Source organism: Crassostrea angulata, chromosome 5 (assembly GCF_025612915.1).
Source record: "Crassostrea angulata isolate pt1a10 chromosome 5, ASM2561291v2, whole genome shotgun sequence".
NCBI classification, from domain to species: domain Eukaryota; kingdom Metazoa; phylum Mollusca; class Bivalvia; order Ostreida; family Ostreidae; genus Magallana; species Magallana angulata.
This window is the reverse complement of record NC_069115.1, coordinates 8,940,019-8,964,573: the sequence shown is the minus strand read 5'-3', so window position 1 is coordinate 8,964,573 and position 24,555 is coordinate 8,940,019. Positions and strand designations below refer to the sequence as shown.

General features: G+C 31.9%; 1 protein-coding gene across 2 annotated transcripts in view; it reads left to right on the top strand.

The window, feature by feature from the left end:
• LOC128182878 (phenylalanine-4-hydroxylase-like) overlaps positions 1–24,555 on the top strand; it is a 43,025-nt gene that overhangs the window by 6,945 nt on the left and 11,525 nt on the right. For both annotated transcript variants that reach the window (XM_052851644.1, XM_052851643.1), the window contains exons 2-3: positions 20,184–20,306; positions 23,409–23,562. In XM_052851644.1, coding sequence (XP_052707604.1) covers positions 20,184–20,306; positions 23,409–23,562 — 277 coding nt within the window. The remainder of the gene's footprint in view (positions 1–20,183; positions 20,307–23,408; positions 23,563–24,555) is intronic.

Here is a 24,555-nt window from a genome sequence, read left to right as displayed (position 1 = left end):
AAAAAAAATTAAGAGAATAAAGAGAGAAAAGTGTCCATAACTCATATTGCTCAGAAAACGACTGTGTCACTATTTTTTCCATCACAATTCATTATCACAACTAAAATCGAAGGGTTTTTTTCTGTGTATGGCCTTAAATCAAGAAATATAACGAAAATTTATATTCTTTTGTAAAGACAGAAACCAATACTCGTCATTTTTCTTTTCTCATTCGCAATACTAGTATATCCCTTGGTTCTTATCATTACAAACAATACATGTACGCTTGAAAGTTTAAATAATTATTTAAAGAACGAAGGTGTATCTGTGCTTAAGATTGTTTCTTTTTTTCAGTAAAACAAACCCCCAAAAAACAAATAAACAAACAGACCATCGAGCGGTTTTTGCTATACTAATTTAATTGAAAAATAGCAAAATAAGAAAATTTCGTCGAAGGATGTTTATCGTCATCGGAATCTTTTTCTTAGTACTCAGATCAAGTGGTAAGTAAAATTTTGTTTTTCAAACCCTCATTGCTATAGTGTATTTATATAATGAAACAGCTTGTGTCAGTGACACGGTTGGACAACCGTTTATCCAATCCTTATCAAATGTATTTAAAAACGCCTTAAAAGACTAATTGCTTATCATCCAGGTTTGTGCAATACAAAAAAAAAACAAAGAAAAGAAGATTATGTTTGTTAATATACACGACTTTTTATGTTTTATAAACGGTGTTTTTTTTACAGAAATATCACTGTCTTAAGGACAGCTTTCTGATGTTGAATAAGGCAAAGAGGGTGTTTACATTGTTATTTTGGATATTTGCTTTGCGTTTAGATGCAGTGGGGGAAGAATGTGGCGACTTTTGTGATGAGTTGATTCAAGATGAAGTTAGAAAAGAATGCGGCAGTCAGAATGGAATTAAATTGTATTGTCGTAGTTTCTATTATTGTTGTAATGCAGACACTGCAACTTGTTGTGGAGCCGGACATATATGTTCAGGAGCAACTTGCATAAGCATTGCGTAAGTTTAACCAATGCTCTTTTAGCGAGTATTTTGGTAAATATTTTAAACTGTATTGTAACTGTACTATTTGTTATATAAAAACGACTTATTAAAGTTCCTAAAAAATACCACTTCTGTATCACGGGGTTACTATCTTTTAACCGATCACCGGGCCAATTTTGTTGACGATAGTTTGTCAATAGATTTTTTTAAATAAAGAACTCGTTGAAATGACAAAAGTACTCCAGTATAAGAAAAACATTATCTAGGTTTATATACCTGATTTGTAAAGAAGCTGTGCATGTACTTGCAAGAATAGTTTACGTATTTTACGTATTTTCGAAAATGGAGTATGGAAGGTTTGAATGCAGATACACATATACACTAACCATCTTACTAAACAAATCAGGGCTGGTGATGGAGGTTAAAAATCAGAGACAAATAATGCAATGACAATTCTTGTAAAATGCATTTTTTGCACTCGAATATTTGTAAAAAAAACAAGAAAAAAAAGCCAGTAAATGGGCTTGTTCAACGATAAATTCGCTCTAGTTTTAATTGATATTTAAATTCTAAGCCAGAAAGATTGCTATCGTACATATAGTCCTTTGCACACTAGTATTGCTAACCTGAATACCAGAATGATCTTGCACTACGAGATGAATGCATGATTCTGTTTTGTTTTTTATTTCAGGGTTCTCGTCGTACCTATCTTTGCCGTCTTCATCGTCGTATTCGTAACCATTGCCATCATAGTAAAGAGGACTAATTCATGTTAAAGCAACATGTATCTTCCTGTATATGTATTTTTATTTTAGTTTATGAATAATTAATTGACAATATAATTGCAATGTACTTCCTGCAATGTCTTTGCTACTCATATTAAATATATATCCTAGGTTATTATATGTGAACATTTTGTATTTTGATAACGGTAATTTTTTTATGAAAGATAAAATAGTAATTTCACAAAACACGTGGTCTTTTAGTTTTTTATAAATTAACGCGTAAAATGAAGCTTTAAGACGCGAAATTCATTAAATGTTATTTGGAAAACAAATTGATTTATTGATAAATGTCATTTATTGGTTCACCTGTGTATTAATTGAAGTGGTATAATTGCTTTTTGATATTGTACTGCTTACATAAACCACCAAATTTTACTTTTGTTCAGTGTTTCATGACTAAATATATAAACGTGTAATTTGGGGATTATATCAAAACAGTGTAAGGTTACTTTAGAACAGTATCGTTATGCTTTAAGACGGTGCAAAATACCCCACGTTTTACAAGGTATGGACTAAAGCACATGAGATAACAAAACGAGTAGAAAAACATAGGTATGTTTCAACCACTATTGAAATAAAACCACTGTTGAAATAAATTATCTCAATAGTGGTTGGGAATGTATTTCATTAGAAGAATCTCTTTGCAACCACTATTGAAATAAAACCACTATTGAAATAAATTATTTCAATAGTGGTTGGGAATGTATTTCATTTGAAGAATCCCTTTGCAACCACTATTGAAAAAAAATCACTATTGAAATAAATTATATCAATAGTGGTTGGGGATGTATTTCAATAAAAGAATCATTTTGCAAATATATTTGAAATACAACTACTATTGAACTTATTATTATAATAGTGGTTTGGGATCCATTTATTACAAGAGTCATTTTACATTAGTTTTACATTTAGTTTTTTGGTTTTTGTTTTCTTCAATCGTAGTTAGGAATGAAGTTCTTTATACACATTACTTTGTGATCATTTTTGAAACACATTTAGAAAGAAAGAGGTTGTCTATCAGTTTTCCAAACAACTTTTTTTTAAATGCAAGAAACACTTTATCTAACGAACAATTCCAAATGTATTACTAGTAGACTAAATGTTCTCGAACAATTAGAGAACTTTCCACCTCATTATGTTTCATGTTTTGTTGCATTATAAATAATAAAATATATCCTCTGTGTAACTTTATAAAAAAACATCAAAAACTTAAACATGGGACTTTTTTGGTTTGACCTTGACTTTTGACCTTTATGTCACATTGACTAGTAGGTCAACATGTAGTTTAAAGGGATTTGATGACCCTTCGATGTAACGTTCAAAAGTTGTAAGTTTTTTTTTAACAAACTTAAGAAATTTTCAGGGGCGATAACTGCTAAAATGATTACTCAGGCCCTTTTGGTTTGATAAACTGAAGAACCTTTAAGAATACTGAATACATTAGTAAAATTTTCAAGTCTCTTCACCTAACGGTTTATGAGAAAAAGCGATTACAAGCATTTTTTTGTACGATAGGAGCAATAACTCTATAATTGTTTCGAGGTAGGGGCTGAAGGTTTACACACACACACACACACACACACACACACACACACACACACACACACACACACACACATATATATATATATATATATATATATATATATATATATATATATATATATATATATATATATTTATATATATATTTACCTTTCTCTTTCTATAAATAAATCTTGTTTTAAAAAAATTGCTAATTATTAGCACTAGTGTAAAAATACCTTATAAGTTTCAGAGCTTTATTCAAACCTCTTCTTCATTTTATATACAATTAAATATTTTCAAACCAATTCAAACCAATTCAAAACGCAACTATAATAAAAATAAATATTGTCGTTTACTTCTAATCAGAGTGAGGGATATTTAAATTTGTGGGTTATATAAATTGGGTTTGACCAAACATCGGACCGTTTTCCGTCTATTCTGTTTGTGTGTAACACTTTCGTTAATCACAATAGAAACAAATTTTTTCAATAGTGGTTGGGGAAGTATTTCATTACGACCTCTATTGAAATAAACTATTTCAATAGTTGTTAAGGATGCATTTTATTACAACCACTATTGAAGTAAAGTATTTCAATTGTGGATGGAATTTCTGTCGTTTTAGGTCTATTTGTTCGACTTTGTGTAACACTTACTATTTCGGATGACAGGTGATATGGGAAACATGACATATGATATAACATTGTTTGATATCAAGAGAATAACACATGGCAAAACCCGTATAACATCCCATATCAACCTTGGACTCCAATATCAGCCCGAGGGCGATATATCATAGTCAAATCGATATCAGCTATACAAGTTTGATATAGTTCTATTATCAATGAAACATGTGACCAGTTCTAAAGAACTAAACCTCATCCAGCATCCGAAACCATTGGCCAATATTCAGCATTCAAGCCTGTCAGATGCATGAGTGTCATAAGAGAAAGACACATCATTCATTCCAGTTAAGCGAAGATAGGACAAGTAATAACTAAAAAATAATCATCAGAGGACACCTGCTCCAAAGTTTTAACTAGCTCTAAAAACCTTTACCTGTTTCAGCATCCAAACGGATGGCTCTTTTTCAGCATTCAAGCCCGTCAGGTGCATCAGTATCATAAGACACATCATGCAAGTTTGGTGAAGTTAGGAAAGTAATAATTAAGATATAATCATCAGAGGGCACATGTTCCAAAAACTTTAACCAGCTCTTAAAACCTAAACCTCTTTCAACATCCAAAACCTACGGCTCAGATTCAGCATTCAAAAACCTTAACCTCTCTCAATATCTAAAACCTATGGCTCAGATTCAGCATTCAACTGTCAGGGCATCATTCATGCAAGTTTAGTGAATTTAGAACCAGGAATAACTATAATCAGCAGAGGGCACCTGCTCCAAAAACTTTTTTTATTAGTGTCATAAGACGCACCAAAAAACCTTAACCTCCTCCAGCATCTGAAAATCATGGCCCAAATTTAGCATCCAAGTCTTTCAAGTTCATAAGTAGGTCCAGATTCATCATCCATGCAAGTTTAGTGACGATAGGGCAAGTAATAACTTAAATACAGGATGTGCAACAAAAACTTTAACCAGGTCCAGATGCCGACACCGACGCCGACGGTATAGCATAAGAATAAGCATGAGCTCCCCCGGACTTCGTCTCGGTGACCAAAAAAAAACCCCGAATGTTTGGTACAATTACTTCATTCTCGACAAAGGAATCGACCCATTTAGAGAAGTTTGCGCGTGAATTTTCTTGTGAAAATATGCACTAAAACCGACCCAATTTATACAATGTATATCTAATTATGACAATGATACAATTTTAACATCATCATGTTATTTTTGTTCTCTCTTACATTTTTCAGGGTAAAGTCATCGCACCAGCTGTGTTACACGTATTCCTTAAAAATAGAACAACTATCTATAACATTTATTGCATAGGTTCAATTGTATACAAAGGAAAGATTTTTAAAAAGTGGTGTTACCAACCAAAAAAGTACAGGTAATCTGTCTTGTTTTAAATTTTTCAAGTATTAAAAATACAGTACCGATCAGACCCAACCTAACACCAGAGTAAACCCTAACTAAACCACGGGTTTACTTTCTGGGTCTACCTTGGGTTTACTTTTTGAAAATTTGGGTTCACTCGGGGTTTACTTGGGGTTTACTCGGGGTTTACTTTGGGTTTACTCGAGAATTGCTTTTGGAGTCAACTATATGCACTGATGTGTGACCTGTATTTTATCTTATCATTCTACTGCCTGTAATTCCTGCCCCTTGTATTCCGAATGCACATGTAGGGTTTGCTTTCAGCGTATACTTCTGATCGGGGTTTACTTTCTGTGTCCACTCAGAGTTTACTTGGGGTTTACTCTGGGTTTACTCTGGATCCACTTTAGTAGACCCAGGGTAAACCCAGAAAGTAAACCCAGGGTTTAGTTGGGGTTTACTTTCTGTTAGGTTTGGTCTGATCAGTAATGTATAATCGATATATGTACCAGAGTGAATTCATGTTTTTAGAAACGGTATTCTCTCTCTCTCTCTCTCTCTCTCTCTCTCTCTCTCTTTCTCTCTCTCTATTATTTTTGAAAGTCCTATCTTGTTTACTGCATGTAATTTTTTTGATGCATGATGAACTTGAATATATATTAACATGGTCGGAAATGTAGAAAAACTATCTACACATTAACCGTTTACAACCGTTTTTATTTTTTTATTTGTTGAAAAAAAATAGCGGGTTGATTTAAAGATCAATATATTGTTTTACTAGTTCTTTTATTAGTATACATGTAGTAGTGTTTTGTCAATCACAAACCGTTCTGAAAAATGTAAAACTCGGGTGCATTTTCAAATTATAAATTTTGAAAAAGATTCCGAGTAGAATCTATTAAAAAGTTTACACGGTGCTTGCACTCTTTTCTCGCAACACTGTATTCTTTGTACCAAACTTTTAACGGAACACACAAATTGCTACTCTGTTTACACGGAACGATTCTCGTACGGAAGTTGCACACTTTTTACGTGTAGTAGTGAATTTCAGTTTTATAATATGGACATTCAACCTCCCTGAAAATCCCTGACTATGCGTGGCCACAGATTTTTAATTCTAATCTTAAATCTCTAACGTTTGCAAAGATCTTCTGATAACTGAACTTCTTTGGGCGTTTATAGCAATCAATGCATCATTTAATTGTGATATTTAAATATAAACATGTCATCTATATACAGATATTACCAGTTAATGAAATCAATCTTATAGAATGCCATTGCCGAAAAACTGGTGTGGGGGACAGTGTATACAACCTATTGTATTACATGTAGGGTGGAATACTCCAAAATTGTTTAGGGAGTTAATTGGCTTTTTTATAGGTACTATAAAAAGCATATAAAGAGATAAAAGTTAAAGTTTAAGACATAAAAATGTTGTCCCTGGAAAAAAAGAGAAGAAAAAATAATGAAAAACATAAGAATTACAACAGAATTACTAAAGGTTTGTTAGTACTAGTACTCGCTTGAGGCGGTGTATAACTGACGGCATCAGTAAAGTCTGGTCCTTTGATACTGTTCCTTTCATCACCCTAACATACGCATGTGATTATCTGTAACATGCCCTGGGGCTCTCCATGTAACCTTCTTTCTCATTTTATGACGAAAGATGGTTCCTCCTTTTTTAATGTACAGGCTGATTAAGGGAGCATAATTTATTGCATTCAAATCCTTGAGTACCCATGACGCCGTAGTTGCTAGTGTTGCCCGCTCCAATCTTATTGGAGTGTAGATCCGACGGCTATCGTGACAATCTTTTTACCACTACAGGTGTTCCTAGATAAATCAGGGGGAATGTAGTGACAATTATGAATGGCTTCAATGCTCTTTCAAACACAACAAGGACTATTAAATATCAATTATTTAATTATTTTGATTTTGATATAAGACAGTGGCAAGGTAATAACAATGGGTTGGTATCGAAATGATAATGAACCTGATAAAGGTATAAATGTGGAAAGTATTTCAAGTTACATGTACATAACTGCTAATCTCAGATAATCGTCGGTCTCTTAATGTGGCAGTACATATAACAGCAAACTATGTAATGGCTTAAAACTACAGTTTATATGAACACGTAATGCATAACGTAAAGAGTACTAACATTTGTTTACCTATAATTACCTCTAAACGAGGCAGGGTCTAATTTGTTTTGCCCAAGATTTTTGAATGAAATTTTTGATATGAATTTCTACTGATACAATTAGCATTTTAAGATTAAAAAAGGCATTTACCACATCGTTTGTCTAAGAGGTCATCTCAAAGTTTGTTAATTTTTAACATAAGACCCTATGGGCATTTGCTTGAAATATATCAATTTTGCACATTTTTTAAACTTCTGACCTAGGGATTTCTTTTTCTGTTCTACATATTAAACGTATTCCTAAAAGGCATCAAATGGTCACATGGAAAAACCCTTTTTACCTCATGGTTTGTTCCAGGGGTCTAATCATAGTTGTTTTTGTATGCCCAATTTCCAAGATTTGTCAGATAATGGCTATTTTTTATTTGACAAAGACGGAAATGATGATTTTTATAGTATTTTTAAAACATTCAGATATATTTAGGTAATAAATAAAATATAACATCACATATTAAGGGTCATTAATATAAAATACATGGTAACTGTCTTGAAATATATGAATTAAGCTATATTTAGGCGGGTTAAGAAAACGTGACAGAGGGCTATAGGCTTGCTAGACCCTCTTCACGTTTTCGACCAAACTCCAAATATAGCTTATACTTTGAGACACTTATGTTTATTCCTCATTATAATTTCAATTTTACGCATCAAACGAGCTATTTTCAACAAATTTCGCTGAATATCTGCAGTTGAAACTACCACGCCATGACGTCAACCAAGCAAAAAAGTGATGTCACAATACAAATGAATCGCTTCCCGAAAACGTGTCTGTACTCGGCCTCGTTAATATATCCTACTAATATCATATTTTCTCGTGTATGTTAAACAAGATATTCAACACGTACCGATGTTTTTTAAGGTTTCTTCACTTGAAAAATGCTTTAACATGTCATGCTTTGTATTGTTTTGTTTTTCGTTTACCACAGAATGAATCTCTGAAATTCAGTCAACTGAATGTTAACTGAATGGTCTGGAAATGTGACTGAATGCCACAGCTATGCTTTTCAGTCACATTTCAGTTACCTTTCAGTCACCTTTCAGTTAACTGAATGGCAGAGATTCATCCTGTCGGCAGAGATTTATCCTTTGTACATAGCATAACGATTGATAACATTTTGTTTAATCTTTACGAAAAACTATGACTTGTGATGATAACGAAAAGTGGTCATATTCAAAGTACAAAACAAGAGCAGAGCAAACACGGACCTCTATAAAAAACAAGAAGTAAGATAAGGGGCTCGTAACATAAAGCATGCTAAAGTTTTGACTTCAGTAGGGTCAAAAGTAGGACTTAGGCGGAATTTTATGACCTACATAAGTCCTGTTAAAGTATGTCTCATACCGTAACATAACGCAAATTTAGCAATGTCTTAGCTAAGTCATGCTTATGTTAAAAAGTAAAAACGTATTTTGCATTCCTTTTGTCGAATTTGCATGTATTGGTAATAAAATCATATTTTTAAAGCTACAAGTGCATGACATTTTTGATATCAGATGGGGGTACCTATTGTTTTTTAAAAAGCTCAAAGAAATGAATCTCGGGCAATATATTCAATCTATTGTTGTTGCCTTTTTGTTTTTACGAATATTCACTGTTTTAGTCGCTCTCGCAGACTGCTTGTCGCGTAATATCGCTATGCCGTTAGAATTTGATATAATTATAAAGTGGATTTATTTTTTATTTTTTGTTCAACATCTTACCTCATCAATAAGGCAGTTCAAATACTCCGACTATAATTTCCGTATTAAGTTATAATATTGAATTGAGGCAATCGTCGTCTTTAAAATCGATGAGTGTTTTTTTCTGTCCTTTAACGTCCTTGTTAATTTCTCAACTTTTGCAAGTTTATATATGCAGTTACCTCTTGTAAACCAACCATTAAGTGTTAACAACCTATTCAGCAGCCCACTTGCATACTACCGGTTTATGAAAAATGTTACAGATCATAACGACCACTGTTAATATTTATATCAATCAAATCAAAATTTAATATTGGTAATATGAAAATATAAATTCTGTGTAAATATCATAATGTGATAAATACTTTTTAATCATATGCTGAATTGAAATGATTAACAATAAAACTTCTAAATGTGTGAAAACAACACTCAATACATACTTAAGTTTTGGGTAAATTGTCCTAGCTAAGCACTCTTCTAGTTACGGATTTAAGTCTAAGAAGTCCTACTTAAGCACTGTCTTAAATTCAAGTACTCATAACGTTACGAGCCCTAGGTTTCTTAGCAGCTAAACATTCTTGATTCAACAGTTGACATCATCATGATAATGATTATAAATCGCCGCCTAATGATACAATTTTATCATTAACTGTCGCATATGCGAAGCAGACCTAACGCTTAGTGAAACAAGCAAAAAGCTACAAGGTCAAACCCTAATGATACAAACATTTTTATCATTAAGCGTTGCAATTGCTAAAATACAAATGTAAAATTAACGACATTTAAAATATTATCTAGGGAAGAAAGACAAAGATGGATGGCAGGAAAATTAAACATACAGCAAAAAGATTTTATCATAATATATTATGCAATACAATGTCGTATCATACGGAATAATACCATAATGTAACATATTATACATAACAATATCAAGTCATGAAACAACATCATATAATTTATTATACAATATCATATTATATTATATAAAAATAAGATTTTGGGATATAATACATATTATACAATATTGCATCATATGATTTCATCACATGCTAACCAAATCATCAACGTTTCGTTTTCCCTATTATGACATTTTCCCGATTTTGAAATTTACCTCGATCATGACATGCCCAATTGTGACAAGGAGCACACGGCAGGTGCGGCCGGTAAGCAGAGTAAGCTCACTCCTCCTAGGCATCTGATCCTACTTCTATCTTTAAAGAGAGCTGTGTTGATCTGCTTTGAATTTGTATTCCGTTTTATGGATTTTTGAGATGGTTGACAGTTTGTTATTGTCATTTTTATTTAAATATTACTTTACTATATGGAACGCAACAGCTGCCTTAATGTGGCTATGCTGGTGCTTAATTATATTATGCTGTGATTATTTCATGGGAAGATGGCGCTTTATTATATGAAGGTTGTGCTTTATTATATGAAGATAGTGATTTATTATATGAAGATGATGCTTTATTATATGATGTTAGTGCTTTATTATATGAAGGTTGTCCGTTATGAACTGAAGATGGTGCTTTATTATATGAAGATAGTGCTTTATAATATGAAGATGGTGCTTTATTGTATGAGGATGGTGCTTTATTTTATGAAGATGGTGCTTTATTATATGAAGATAGTGCTTTATTATATGAAGGTGGTACGTTATAAAATGAAGATGGTGCTTTATTATATAAAGTTGGTGCTTTATTATATGAAAATGGTGCTTTATTATATGAAGATGGTGCTTTTTATATGATGGTGCTTTTTAATGTAAAGGTGGTCACTCGAAACTTTATTTTTGAAGACTAAGTTAAACATGTATTATCTCAAAATTTTTAAACTAGAACAAAACTTGATACAATAAAAATCCATTTAATACACCATTGCTGGTTCCTCTTTTCTCCCATAATAAGTATTTAGGAACGATATGAACTTGATCTCAACTGAATTGACAAATAAAAATGATACATTATATTTTGTCAGTATTTCTTGATATTTTACCAATAAAATGGCTTTTTCTGAGCTATATTATAGTATAGTAGACCTTTCCCGGTGACTTCCCTTACTTTCTCTTCTAGTCAAATAATATCACCTAGGGAATCAATTTGTTTAAAATCAGATCCTCGATCCGCACTTTTGTTTGTTTTTATATATTTTGTTTTGTTTTGAAACCACTAAGTATGTGGTCACTTCCTCCAACTCGCGAGTTAGGTAAGAGAGGAACGGTCATTAATGACGAGGACCGGCTAGGCGGTGACAATAACAAAATTTAGAACGGAACAAAAATCTGGTTTTAATCAGATTGCTAGGGCATTTATGTCTCATCGAATAACCTGTTCTTCGCTTAAACACAAATAATTGATAATTTCAATTTTCCGCTCTTCAAAGTTCAACATAACGTTACTAAGCTTAAATTTTTGTAATATCCTTTCTTTATATAGTTGTCACTTAATAGATGTAAGATAAGAGTCGTACACAGATCATCTTGTTAGGTTATATACTTGTGTATCAAATGGATTTTGATCGCAGCAAATGTTTGTATTAATTTTAAAATGTCTACATAATAAATGGGAAACTAAGTATTCGAAAAAAAAGAAGTTCCGAGTGTCCACGTTCACATTAAAAAGCACCCTTTTATAAAAAAAAAAAAGCACCATCATGTAAAAAGCACCATCTTCATATAAAAGAGCACCACCTTCACATAAAAAGCACCTTCACATTAAAAAGGAATATCATATAAAAAGCACCTTCTTCACATAATAAAGCGCCATCTTCATATAAGAAGCACCTTCAAAAAATCTTCAAACAATAAAGTACCATCTTCGTATAATAAAGCACCATCTTCACATAAAAAAGGACCATCTTCATAAAATAAAGCACCATCTTCATATAATAAGCACCATCTTCATATAATAAAGCACCATCTTCAGATGAAATAAGCACAGCATAATAAAAAAGGGCCATCTTTAAATGAAATAACCATAGCATATCAAAATAAAGAACCATTTTTTTCATGAAATAGCCACATAAGGAAGCTCTGGCAGTCCATATTGTTATTTCATATTTTATATCATATTAGTATACAATATCGTATCATATGATTATAGGATACAATAAAATTTCATATGATACAATATCGTGTCACATGATTCAAATCAATATCAAATCATATTCTACAATATTGTTCCATATGATACGAAACATTAGGGGTGTTATTTTTCTTCTTTAGAGCCACTAGATCAAAGGACTATGTGCGGTATGGTCAAATATCTGCCCCCGATTTCAACCAATTTTTAAATAGTATCGTATAAAAATGAAGTCTTCACAAATCTTGTAAAGAGGATGCCTATAACTTTAATCTTAATTTTAGTCATCATTGCGCACTCGCTGTTTATCTATGACGTCACCTAAATGACCTAATTCCCGCAAATTTGCAAACAAATGAAGATATTCTCATTTTGCTCTATATTTTGCAATCGGAAGTATAGAGCGCAGGTCTGCTGAAGTGCGATTTTAACATATGTTTTTCTTCAGATAGCTATACATATCATACTAAAAAATGGTACTTGAGCAAGCCTGCGTTTGATCTTTTCCAGTCGAAAAATCATCGGAAAACACCCATATTTTGCCACAAATAATCAATTTATCAAAATAAGACAATCTTCTTGACATCATTTCTACATTATAACGTCACTGTGGTGATAACCTTTTACACCTTTATTTCCACTATGATTTTAACTATCTTTCACCTTATTTTAAAGCTCTTTCTAGAACTTTGATTTTGGGGGGGGGGGGGGGGCAAAAATTGCATTAAACCGCACTTAGTCCTTTAGCTAAGAAGGAACAAGATGGAACCGATTTATGAGTTCAGCTCATTTTGAAGTAATAAACACCGAACTTGTAAAGAAATCGCTGTATATAGTTTTTCCTATTTGTAGCAAACACACTTTCATTTCCACAAATTGATTGTTAACATGTACATTTACATCTGTTCTCTTGTCGACATATGGCGGGGAATGACGTTGCACTTGTATATCAATCGGCTGAACTGTACTTGACACTTTACATGAATAATTCTACACAACATTTTATATAGCTTTATTATTTAAAAACGATATTTGATCTACACAATTTATGCACAGCTTGCTTAACTTTTAAAAGTTATTCTATCGCGATTTTACAATTGCATCGGCAAATTTGCCACTCTAAATGTGTCTATTTAGCTCACTTGAAATTTGTCATTTTTGTAACTTTTCACAACGATATTGTGGTGAATGGTGGGCCGTTTCTTTAAAGTGCACATCCAACGAATGGCAGGGCAGTGCAGGAGACTTTAAGGGCTATTATATCCAGGTCTCAAATTTGGGCTGTACGGGTGCTACAAATGTACCAAGTGGTTTCGAGGGGTTTATATCTCCCTTGGTTTTGATCACAAAACGCATTTATGTTTCTTATCCAGGCGATCTTTACTGCCTCCGGAGTTACCAATGCTTCTACAAATTACCGATGCATTAATCATCTTGATATTAATTAAAGTATGCCGATGATAGAGTGAAATATATTTTTTGTACGAGCACTCTCAATACTTTGATGTTTATCCTTTTTGGCCGTTAGCTTCTACTGGTCTAATTAATGGCTGCTGTTAATGGCTGCTAACTTTAGCATGGTTATAATGCCTAACAATGGAGTAAGCTTTTCATAACGTTGGTTTCATCATTTATTCTGGGTGTTACACTTGCATAGCAAATAGTTTGAAGTAGGGGAAAACGTCAATATGCAAGTATAATTCATGAACGATATTAAGTCTACTTTTACATCGCCAATAAACAGAATTTTGTTTTATAGTGTTTTATATCTCGAAATAATTCTAATGTGTTGTCGATTGTAATAATGAGATGCATGTAAATGTAACTTGTTAAGATAACAACCATACCAGTACCCCGATACAACACGTCGGTGTCTTGTTATAATAAGGAATTTTATTTTTAAGATATACCCCTTCTTTCCGGTACTTTCTGTAGTAAAAATTACAATATTGTACAGACTATTTCATTAATAAGAAAAAATTACTGAAAGAAACTTCATCTATAAGGGGGTCATTCTACTTTTCTTCATTTAGAGTGTGCTTATTTTTTATCAAAATTACACTTATTCTACAGGCAAAAGGGTCATAGAATAATGACCGGGGGGGGATTGTAAGCTCTGTATTTTGCTTATAACTTTACGACAGATACTCAAACTTAGTTTAACACAAGAAATATTTCTAAAGCATTGTAATCAATTTTTTTTTTTTAGATTTTTAAAGTTGAATGTTAGTAACCAGTATTTGCATGCTACATGTACAAATACATTAGATAATTTTTTTTTGATGACTGTCAACATACAGTGCTTTCTGGCTGCAATATGATTAAAATGGTTACAAATGAATATCTAACTACGACACAAATTTTAATTTTTAGATACTTAGTTTAGCCATGAATTGACGTCATCGACTGCCAACTGACTTTGTCAGACATATAATTTAACCATTTATTACAAATTAAATCTGTTGATATAATTTATTTCAAAGGGCTTGGGGACAATATTTTACTTCTAAATGACACTCATTTCTACAGTTATATTTGAAATCAACGCAAATTTGTTATTCCGTAGCATAGATCGCTATTTGGTAACTTGTCCCAGCATTTTAAGATTACGAGTTGTAAAACATACAGATTGGATTTTAATCATATCACTGATTCTATCATTTAACGGGCATAAAATAATTACATCTCTGATCATTCTCATAGGGATAAAAAATGTTATTTTGAAAACAAGGGTGCATTAAATAAAAATAAAACTTCTTTAACCTATCTAGACTTAAAATGTTCTACTATTTAAGTTATTGTTTTAAGGAATAACTGTGCAAATATCATTCAATATTAATATTTCAATCAGACTAACGCACTTTAATGACAGTCATGTACAACGGCAACTGTTTAAAAAGAATGTTATGTTTAAAGGGGGATGGTCACGATTTTGGTAAAGTTCTATTTTTCTGTTTTTTATTATTTATAATGCTTTAGAAATGCGTTTCCACTGACCAAATGAAATCGGAGAGTCAATAGTGAAGTTATAAGCAAGATACAGGCCTCACAATTCTTTGTCATGTAAACAAAGCTCGTGCCCTGTTTTTGTTTACATTAGTTCAATATACCGGTAAAAGTTCTTTTTCACGCTGAATTGTTCATCTTCTTATTCATTTTAAGCATAAATAAACATATCTTAACGTTTACTACATTCATTTTTGGTCTAAAACTGGAGTTTTCACTTCAACGTTCAAAATGCAAACAAAAGCATTGTTTACATAGCAAAGAATTGTAAGCTCTGTAACTCACTTTTTACTCAACGAATGACACTTAAATTGTGGTTGCCTGTTAAAAAAGCCTTACTAAAGCATTGTAAGCATTAAAATCGGGAAAATAATTTTGACCAAAATCGTGACCATGCCCCTTTAATATCTCTTTACTTAAGATTTTAGCTACAGCCAAATGGTAACGCATAAACACGTGCATGTAGTTATGTACAGTACCATCATAATGCATTGTTGTTAGGTGGCAGGGAGAGTTCTATAAATGATATAAAATTGCGATTTTCATTGAGTTTTATAGGTGTTTTTAACGCTACTTATATTGTATTATAACCACTATAGAAATTAAAGACATTTACAACAAGTCGTACGTTCATTGCAGATCAGTGTTTTACAATTAGATATATTATTATATCATTTAGAGTGCAATTGCAACGCTAAATGACATAAATGTTTGTATCATTAGGGGCTGACCTTGTAGCATTTCGCTTGTTTCATTAAGCGTTAGGTCTGCTTTGCATTTGCTGCGCTTATAAAAATGTATCATTAAGCGCCGATTTATCATTAGTGGTTGTCAACTGTTAATGCAAGAATTTATAGCATTAGAGGTTGCATGCAATTGCAATGCTTCATGATATTTGTATCATTAAACGGTGTTTTATCATCAGAGGTTGATACAGAGCATCCTCTCTTGATTGATCACACCTGCTGTGTGCTTTTTGTCGTTATAGGGAAAAGGGAAATTCAGTAGAAAATTTGGTTAATTATGGCCTAACAAGAAGTATAACAATTGTCAGTCAACATTCGACCTAGCGGAAAATTGTGGGTTTTTTGACAAGGTCATTTTATCGACCATAGAACCAAATAATGACTTCAATTTGCACGGTTGATAATTTTTGATTATCAACTTGTTTTTGGTTGGAAACACTTCTTGGCAATCTATTAGTTATAGTTATTTCATAATTCTAGCAATGCAACTTGAAATTAATGGTACTTACCAATTGTATTGCATTGGCATGAAAAGGGAAAAGGGTGAAATTTATATTGTTGGTGTGAATCAAATTAATAATTTATAGGAGACTAAATGTTTTCGAATAGTTATAGGTCTCTCTATCTAAATATTCTAAATAATTTAAACATTTTTTTAAAGAACTGTCATCATAAGTAATTTTGAATAAATAAAATATACTACAGTTAACTTAAATCAATGTACTGAAAGTACTGACAAACTCTAACCTTGGATGTTAAAAGATAATTTCTAAATGAAAACCCGAAGAAATATTTGATTTGCAATTTTGATGTTGATGGCATTAAATTGTAGGGAAAAGGATGGACTGCAAGATTTTATATGTCTTTCAGAGGCGAAGAACTTTGCATATTAAAATTTAAAGGATTCAATAATATTTAATTAGTATCAAAATGTGTTTATAAGTACTGAATGTTTGCTTAAACATGCAATAAGTGCAAACTGTGTCCTTATGTTGCTTTATCACGAAAATTTAACAACATGTATTTGAAATGTGTATTTTTTTTTAAACAAACAATTTACTGTAGACGTTTTTACATGCTTATTACAACCATGAGAAAAGCTAGAAAATTATCTTTAGATTTGAGTAATTTTGTTGCATTTTCTAAATATCAAGTTTACCTTTTATTCCAAGTTCATAACACTAATTAATCTTTGATGAAGCTGACTTTTAAGGTGATATTGAGGAAATGTGAGGATACTGTGCATCAATAGTTAATATGTTAATTATAAAAGTTCTAGGAATTTTGGAATGTTAAAAGTGGTACGACAGGCTGGAAAAGGACAAAAAACAATTTTTGAAACATCTATTATTTAACTGTTGATTAACATTTGTTGGTATACCATTGTTTGCTTTTGTGCAATTTTAGTTTAATTAGATAATTTAAACAAAGCAACACATTACAGTATCTTTTAATTCAGTATAATCTTTAGATAAAAATGCAGTCGATAACCATGAATAAGGATTTATTTAAAGCAAATTGTATTCATCTGCTCTCATTACTGTTTAATTTGTACTATATTGTGCAAATTTTATCAAATTGTTTACTTATTTGTATGTAAAAATATATCATTATACATATAAAAGAGTAACGCTTATCTTTGCTTAAAGAGACCGAGTACAAAACGAGTACGCACGCTTTCGCGCAGCGTTTCATTTGTATTGTGATGTCATCTTTTTGCTTTGTTGACGCCATTGCGTGATAGTTTTAACTGCAGATATTCAGCAAATTTGTTGAAAATAGCTCGTTTGATGCGTAAAATTGATTTTATATTGCGGAATAAACATGAGTATCTCGAAGTATAAGCTATATTTGGGCTCGTGTCGAAAACATGAAGAGGGTTCAGCAAGCCTAACCCTCTCACGTTTTCTTAACCCGCCTAAATATAGCTTAATTCATATATTTCAAGACAATAACCATGTATTTTGTATTAATGACCCTTAATATGTGATGTTATATATTTATTTATTACTTAAATATGTCTGAATGTTTTAATACTACTATTAAGATCATCATTTCCGTCTTTGTCAAATAAAAAATAGCCATTATCTGACAAACTGTGAAATTGGGCATACAAAAACAACTTTGATAAGACCCCTGGAACAAACCAGGAGGTAAAAGGGCTTTTTTTATTTGACCATTTGAAGCCTTTTAGCAATAACTTTCATATGTAGAACAGAAAAAGAAATCCCTAGGGCAGAAGTTTTAAAAAATGTAAAAAATGTGCAAAATTGATACATTTCAAGCAAAATCCCTTAGGGTCCTATGTTAAAAATTAACAAACTTTGAGATGACCCCTTAAAAAATCTAGGGCAGAAAAAATTAGACCCGGCCTCGTTAAATCAATTTGACGTGCAAGAACTATTTGTTGTGCATATAGATACAGGCGTTTCAGATAATGAAATCTGCAAGATAACTATTAAATAGCTGCTGAGCATAGCTTGAACCCTCAACAAGTTTGGTAGCCGTGTATGTTTCTGATTAGCATTAATCCTCACTGACTGTAGGTCATGGGTTTTTCGAACTTAAGTAGAAAAAAAAGAATAAGACAATGTAGTTTGACTCAAAGTTTTAGATTGAAATGCAGAGAAAATAAAAGGGCATATTATGTTTTGTGTGTTAACAAGATGTTATATCTATTACAGTTGTTATATCAATAATATGGCACAGAGCAAAAGGGCGGAATGAATGAATACATGCATTTTCGTTGTTTAAAATGTTATAATAACTGCAGTATATATACACCAAAAATATGTCACAAACCAAAATTATATGAAGACCGAAATGAAACCAAAAAACAAGTTTAATCTAGATCAACACAAATAATTTTTATGAACACTTTTACTGTGAATCTTTAATGTGCTACTGCAGTATAGTTGCATGTTTTTTACCTTAACACCGATACTGCATACGCAGCTGCTCCACCTCCCCGCGTTCTAACATTGAGATCTAGTCATTATACTATTTTTACTGAATATAGATGACGTTGGATCGAAAGCGTCATCCTCTTTTTTCTATGCCACAAGGGCTTTGCTTACAGCGTACAATGTACACGTGTGGCTTTATAACAGAATAAAGACAATAGAAATAGTTTTAGGCAATCATTAGTCATTTTTTTTAATATTCGATCAAAAATGGGTAGAATTTTAAAAATTGAGGAAATTCGGATTAAAGTAAAAAAAAAAACTCACTTAAAATGATTAACTGAAATATGAAACAAGTAAAGGTGTTCATGTTTTATCATTTTCCTACCACCATATTGTTATATTTTTTGTAGTAATTTTTAACTAAAGAAAAATTTGGTATTGGTGGTCAATTTTAATTTTGTTTTTCAAAAACATTCATAGGTTACCAGAATTAAAAGTAGGTTAAAGACTTAGTTATTTAAAAAAAAAAAAGCACCTCAATAGTAAGGCTACAGTGTTTAATACATATTTTTTCTTTTTCTATTAGTTGCATTTTTTGGCCTATTGAGTAAACGTGAAAATAAGATATAAAATAAAATGTAGTTTGAACGATCAAAGAGGTCATCGGATCCGTTTGATTTTTACTAGTTTTAGAGGAGTCAATAAACCTAAACACGCTTTAATTTTCGTCAATTTTGAACGACAGTGAAAACGCATGTGTTTGTTTACATATAAAAGTTAACTATATTTTTTAAATTACAGCAGTTACTTCATTTTAGTTACAAAGATATATAATTTTAATTGTTTATTTTCCTGACATGAAAGTAATATCCGTTTTAATTTTATATACATTTTTAACAGTTGTCACTTTGAAATATATAAATGGTTAATGAATATAACACGTTTGTTGTTCACGGGACCATTATTTTTTAATGTTTCAAAAAAGAATTAGAAAAAGACCCTTTTTTGTCGTAATACCTGTACTCCATATCAGAAGTAAATAGAAAATATTGATATCGTGAAAACGCCTAATTTAAAGACTACAATTTCATTTTAAGCATCACACGTTCATTGTGACTTTTAGCAAAGTATGAGTATGATCTGGTTAGAACAATGTTTGTTGGAAAATTATCAAAATGCATTTTGCATAACAAACCTGAGCTTAATATGCATGTATTTAACATGGTATCTCAAATTTGGCCTTCCTAAACGCAAATATAATTTCAGATGGCTGCTAACAATCAGGAAAGAAGCTTCACGGAAACGGAGACAAACCAAAAGAAAATCACAATTTTCTTTACCCTCTGTAATAACGTTGGTGAGCTTTGCAAAGCACTGGAAGTATTGAAGGTATGTCTTCTTGAAGATGATAAACTAATGACGATAATCGCATGTCTTAAATGTGGTCAAGCCTAGCTAAAAGAAAAACAAACAACCAAGTGATTCATGTACCACGTAATTGATCAAATAAAATTATTTAACAACGTTCATAGTGACGATCCAAAACTAAATAAAAAAAATGAAGGAAGGAACCAGTGTTAGTCTGCGTGGGTGAGGGTTGGAAGAAAACAGTTTTCACCAATCTTCAAAATCCTTATCGTTGGAAAGGGGGCCGAGGGAACCTCCTTGCATTGTGAAATTTGAAAGTTGTTTTAAAATCAAACTGCTCATGTTAATTTCCTTAATGGAATGCTTGTATTAATTGTTTGAAAGGCATTATACATGCCCTTTATTGATCACTCATATAATCATTGTATACAGGAAATGGACGAAGTATCCGGTAATCAACACCAGAAGTATCGATAAAAATATAAAGTATATATCTTTCAGAAAATACAACAGCAAGAAAAAGAAACGGAAAAAGTGATTGTTAGGGTATTATGAATTTCGCTGCCTTTCTTGGACGTTTTACCTTTCGCTTGAAATCGCAACTTATTTGCCCTTTTCGACAGACAAAGATGATGTGACTAAAATTTTGCTATGAATGTGCAAAAAATCAATGAATGAAACTACCATCAATCATTATCAACAATATAGAGTTACATGTTTACATCTATGAACACAATGGAAGCAGGAATTTTTTTATATACAGATAAATAATTTGGTATTAGATAAATACAGTCATATCCAATATTGAGGAAATCTGCAAGTTGAAAAGTTTTTCTAGCATTTGTCTTCGATGCTACAGCCCTAACCCCCCCCCCCAAAAAAAAAAAAAACCAAAAAAAAAAACAAAAAAAAAAAACGTAAAGACAACGGACCCAATATGCTTTGCGCATATACATCGCGCATTTAAAAAGAATAATTGTTACGAAAAATTTAATTCTCAATAAAACGTTAAAATCACTAAATTTCAATAAATAATCCCTTCAAACGCAGGATAAAGCATGCTAAAATTCGCCTTTCAACGTTATCATACTCGCACTTTCTAAAGAAAGTTCGGTATATTGTTGTCACCCTGATTCGTCAGTCTGTGTGTCAAGTTTTACTTTCTCAAACTGTTCTTACATTTTATAAACCAGCAAACTGAACTCCTACAGTTTGATTTGGGGTGTCATGTTGTGGTGTAAAAAGATTTCAAAAATTCTCTGGTAGTCCTGTGGGTCAAATAATAGATACAAAATAACGTTGTTTTTGTTTCTTTTTGGTTTTTTTTTTTTTTTACAAAACACCTGGTCATCGAACTCCTTTTATATTTTCAACAGTATACAAATCATCTCTTAGAACATGTTTTGGGATGTCCTATAGATGTGCAATACGGTTTTGGAAATTTCAATTTTGTCCTGGGGGTCTTTGTTTGGCTGAGAAATGACTTTTTTTTTTACAAAAAAGTCTGATATCAAAAAGTCAGTATATTTTGACAGTAGCCAAATGAAAGATTGTTTCTAGCTATTATTATTTTCCCTCTTTTTTCGCGATAGATATTCTCAAAAATGAAATGACTAAAGAATTTTTTTTCTGAAATCATCAGAGATGATAGGTAAAGATAACACCTCGTGGTATTTTTTATTTATTTTTTTTCAAAATTCATTTCCGGTCGCCCGTTGCCTATCCAGAGTTAAAAGACTTTGTATCCACAAGTTCTCAGAAATGGTATAAACTTAAACACAAAGAATTATTTGGGGCGTTTGACCTTTAACGTAGATGTGTTTAAACTATTTTTTTCCCCCAACTTTCGATCGTAAAAGGAAGTACTTCAAAATAATTTTTTTTCAATTTTTTTCAATTTTACAAAGAATGGATACTTCGGTATAAAATCATACATATGTCTATATGAATATTTTTTGCCTGAAAAATTATTTCACGCTGAGTATTATATTCATGATCTTTTTTTAACATGAAAATAGTAATTTCCTAGAATCTTTAATGATTTGCCATGGTATATGATTTTATCTAACGAGTGTGGGTTTTCTATAGGCACATTTTGATCGATAGAAAACACACAGCAAGTTGGATGAAAAATAAATACCATCACACATCATGAGAGATCATGATAGATTCTTTTTATCACATGTTTAACGGCGTTATTTGTTAGACCTTAATCTTTCACAGGATGAAGCTCTGCAATTTAGTCACCTGAATGATAACTGAATGATTTGGAAAGGTGACTAAGTGGCACAAATATGTCTTTCAGTCACTTTTCAGTTACCTTTCAGTGATATTTCAAGTGTGTTTACCGTAGAAATTAAAACAGTGAGCCGCACAACACATATACTACAATACGTCAACAAACTTTACGCATGGGAAAAAAGTTCCTTGAAGAAAAACAAACAAACATTTCAATTTTTAGAATAATTTATGCATTAAAAAATGAAAAATAAAACAGCATTTAATGCTTCATAATTATGTACAACTCCTAGCGTTTCAACTGATATTTTTCTACTTTTTTATTTTATGAATTATAGAAATGTTATATATTTTTTTGCAACAAAAATGTAAAAGGTGATTTAGGATTTGTACAAAAGTACAAATCACAATAAAAAAAGAAATAAATGGTGAGTGATTTCAAAAACAAAAATTTCTTTCGGGCCTTTTTGTTTGTTCCATGGTTTCTTTAAGTGATGTATTACGTTTTAAGCAATACGCCGCGATTGATGTTATCTGTTACACTTATATTGACAGGCGGATTTTCGAAGTAAAAACCCACTTATATCTGTTAATAGTTTCCACCTATAACCTTAGTTAAAGCGAAACAATTACTTGTATGATATATGTTAAAACTGCAATTCAGTTATAATTAACACACATGCTCTCTCTCTCTCTCTCTCTCTCTCTCTCTCTCTCTCTCTCTCTCTCTCTCTCTCTCTCTCTCTCAGAATCGCAATGTAACGTTTTCTTATGAGTAAGTTAGCAATACTCAACAGCTAAATGATGCCCTTACTTTAAAGGTTTAAGTTAATATTAAAAAAAATCCCATAATTATATAATAATCAGTTTTATCTTGATGTTTAGGACCATCAGGTAAATCTTCACCATATTAACTCTCAACAAAACAAGGAAAGAAGGGAAGAATCCGATTTCATTTTGATCTGTGACAATAGTGGAAGTCTGAAAGGAGCCATTGAGGGTCTCAAACGTGTTTCTAAGAACCTAGAGATTATATCAGGTAAGATCTAGACATACATTGACCTGGGTACTAAATAAACATTGATTAGATTTGAAAATGGTAGCAAAGTCTTCCGTTTCCACTAAAGACTATTGTTTTCATACTGTTTATTATAAGTATTATAATTAGGGTCTTCCCTGTCCAACAAAAGACCTTCCTGCGATCGCTTTGTTTCTTTTTCTTTAATCATTTTTTTTCTTACACATTTTTCTGGACACGATTTCTCGAGAACGGCTCGGCCGATTTTTGTGAACATTTTGAAATTATAGGTATTGATCTGATCCTTATAGGATTTTTTGTATTGATGACGTCATTTCCGTTCTCGCGATATTGATGTTTTATCGATTTTTAGAGAGTCGGCCTGTCCAGGGATTTCCCTCAAAACGAATAAAGAGATATCGAGTTCAAATCCTTAGGAAATATAGACCAAAGATTGTAGATGTGTCAGAAGCATTTTCATTGTTCTGTGATAAAAAATCCGACGCTCGCCTGAACTCGAAATATAAAAAAAAAACAGCGTCGTGAATTAGCATGGTTTTCTTTGAATAGCTGTTTTCTACAAATTATTTTGTTAAAAATTATAAAACATAAAAACTTTATAAAATCAAGAGTTTTCGTTTGATACCAAGAAAAAGTGACTTGACTTTCAAACAATGTGTCGAAAGGGTTCTAAATTATCTAGTGATACCTTTTAAATGTGAAATATTTTGTAGTGCCTTAGAGAAGCAATTATGTTCATAGTAAAGGTCACACCAAGCTACGTCCCCACGGCGTGTTCACGGCGTTGTAAAATTCCTGAAAACGCCATAGGATCGCAAGGAAAATTCAGAAAAAATGTATAGTTTTATTTGAAAATTTTACAAGTGGAGATGTCACTGCGTCCTGAGGGCGACCGAGGCGTTCTTACGGAGCTCCAACGGCGTGTAACCGCGTTTCCAAGGAGTTCTACTTGGCGATTTATTGCGCTCTCGCTGAGTCTCCGCCGATCGCCCA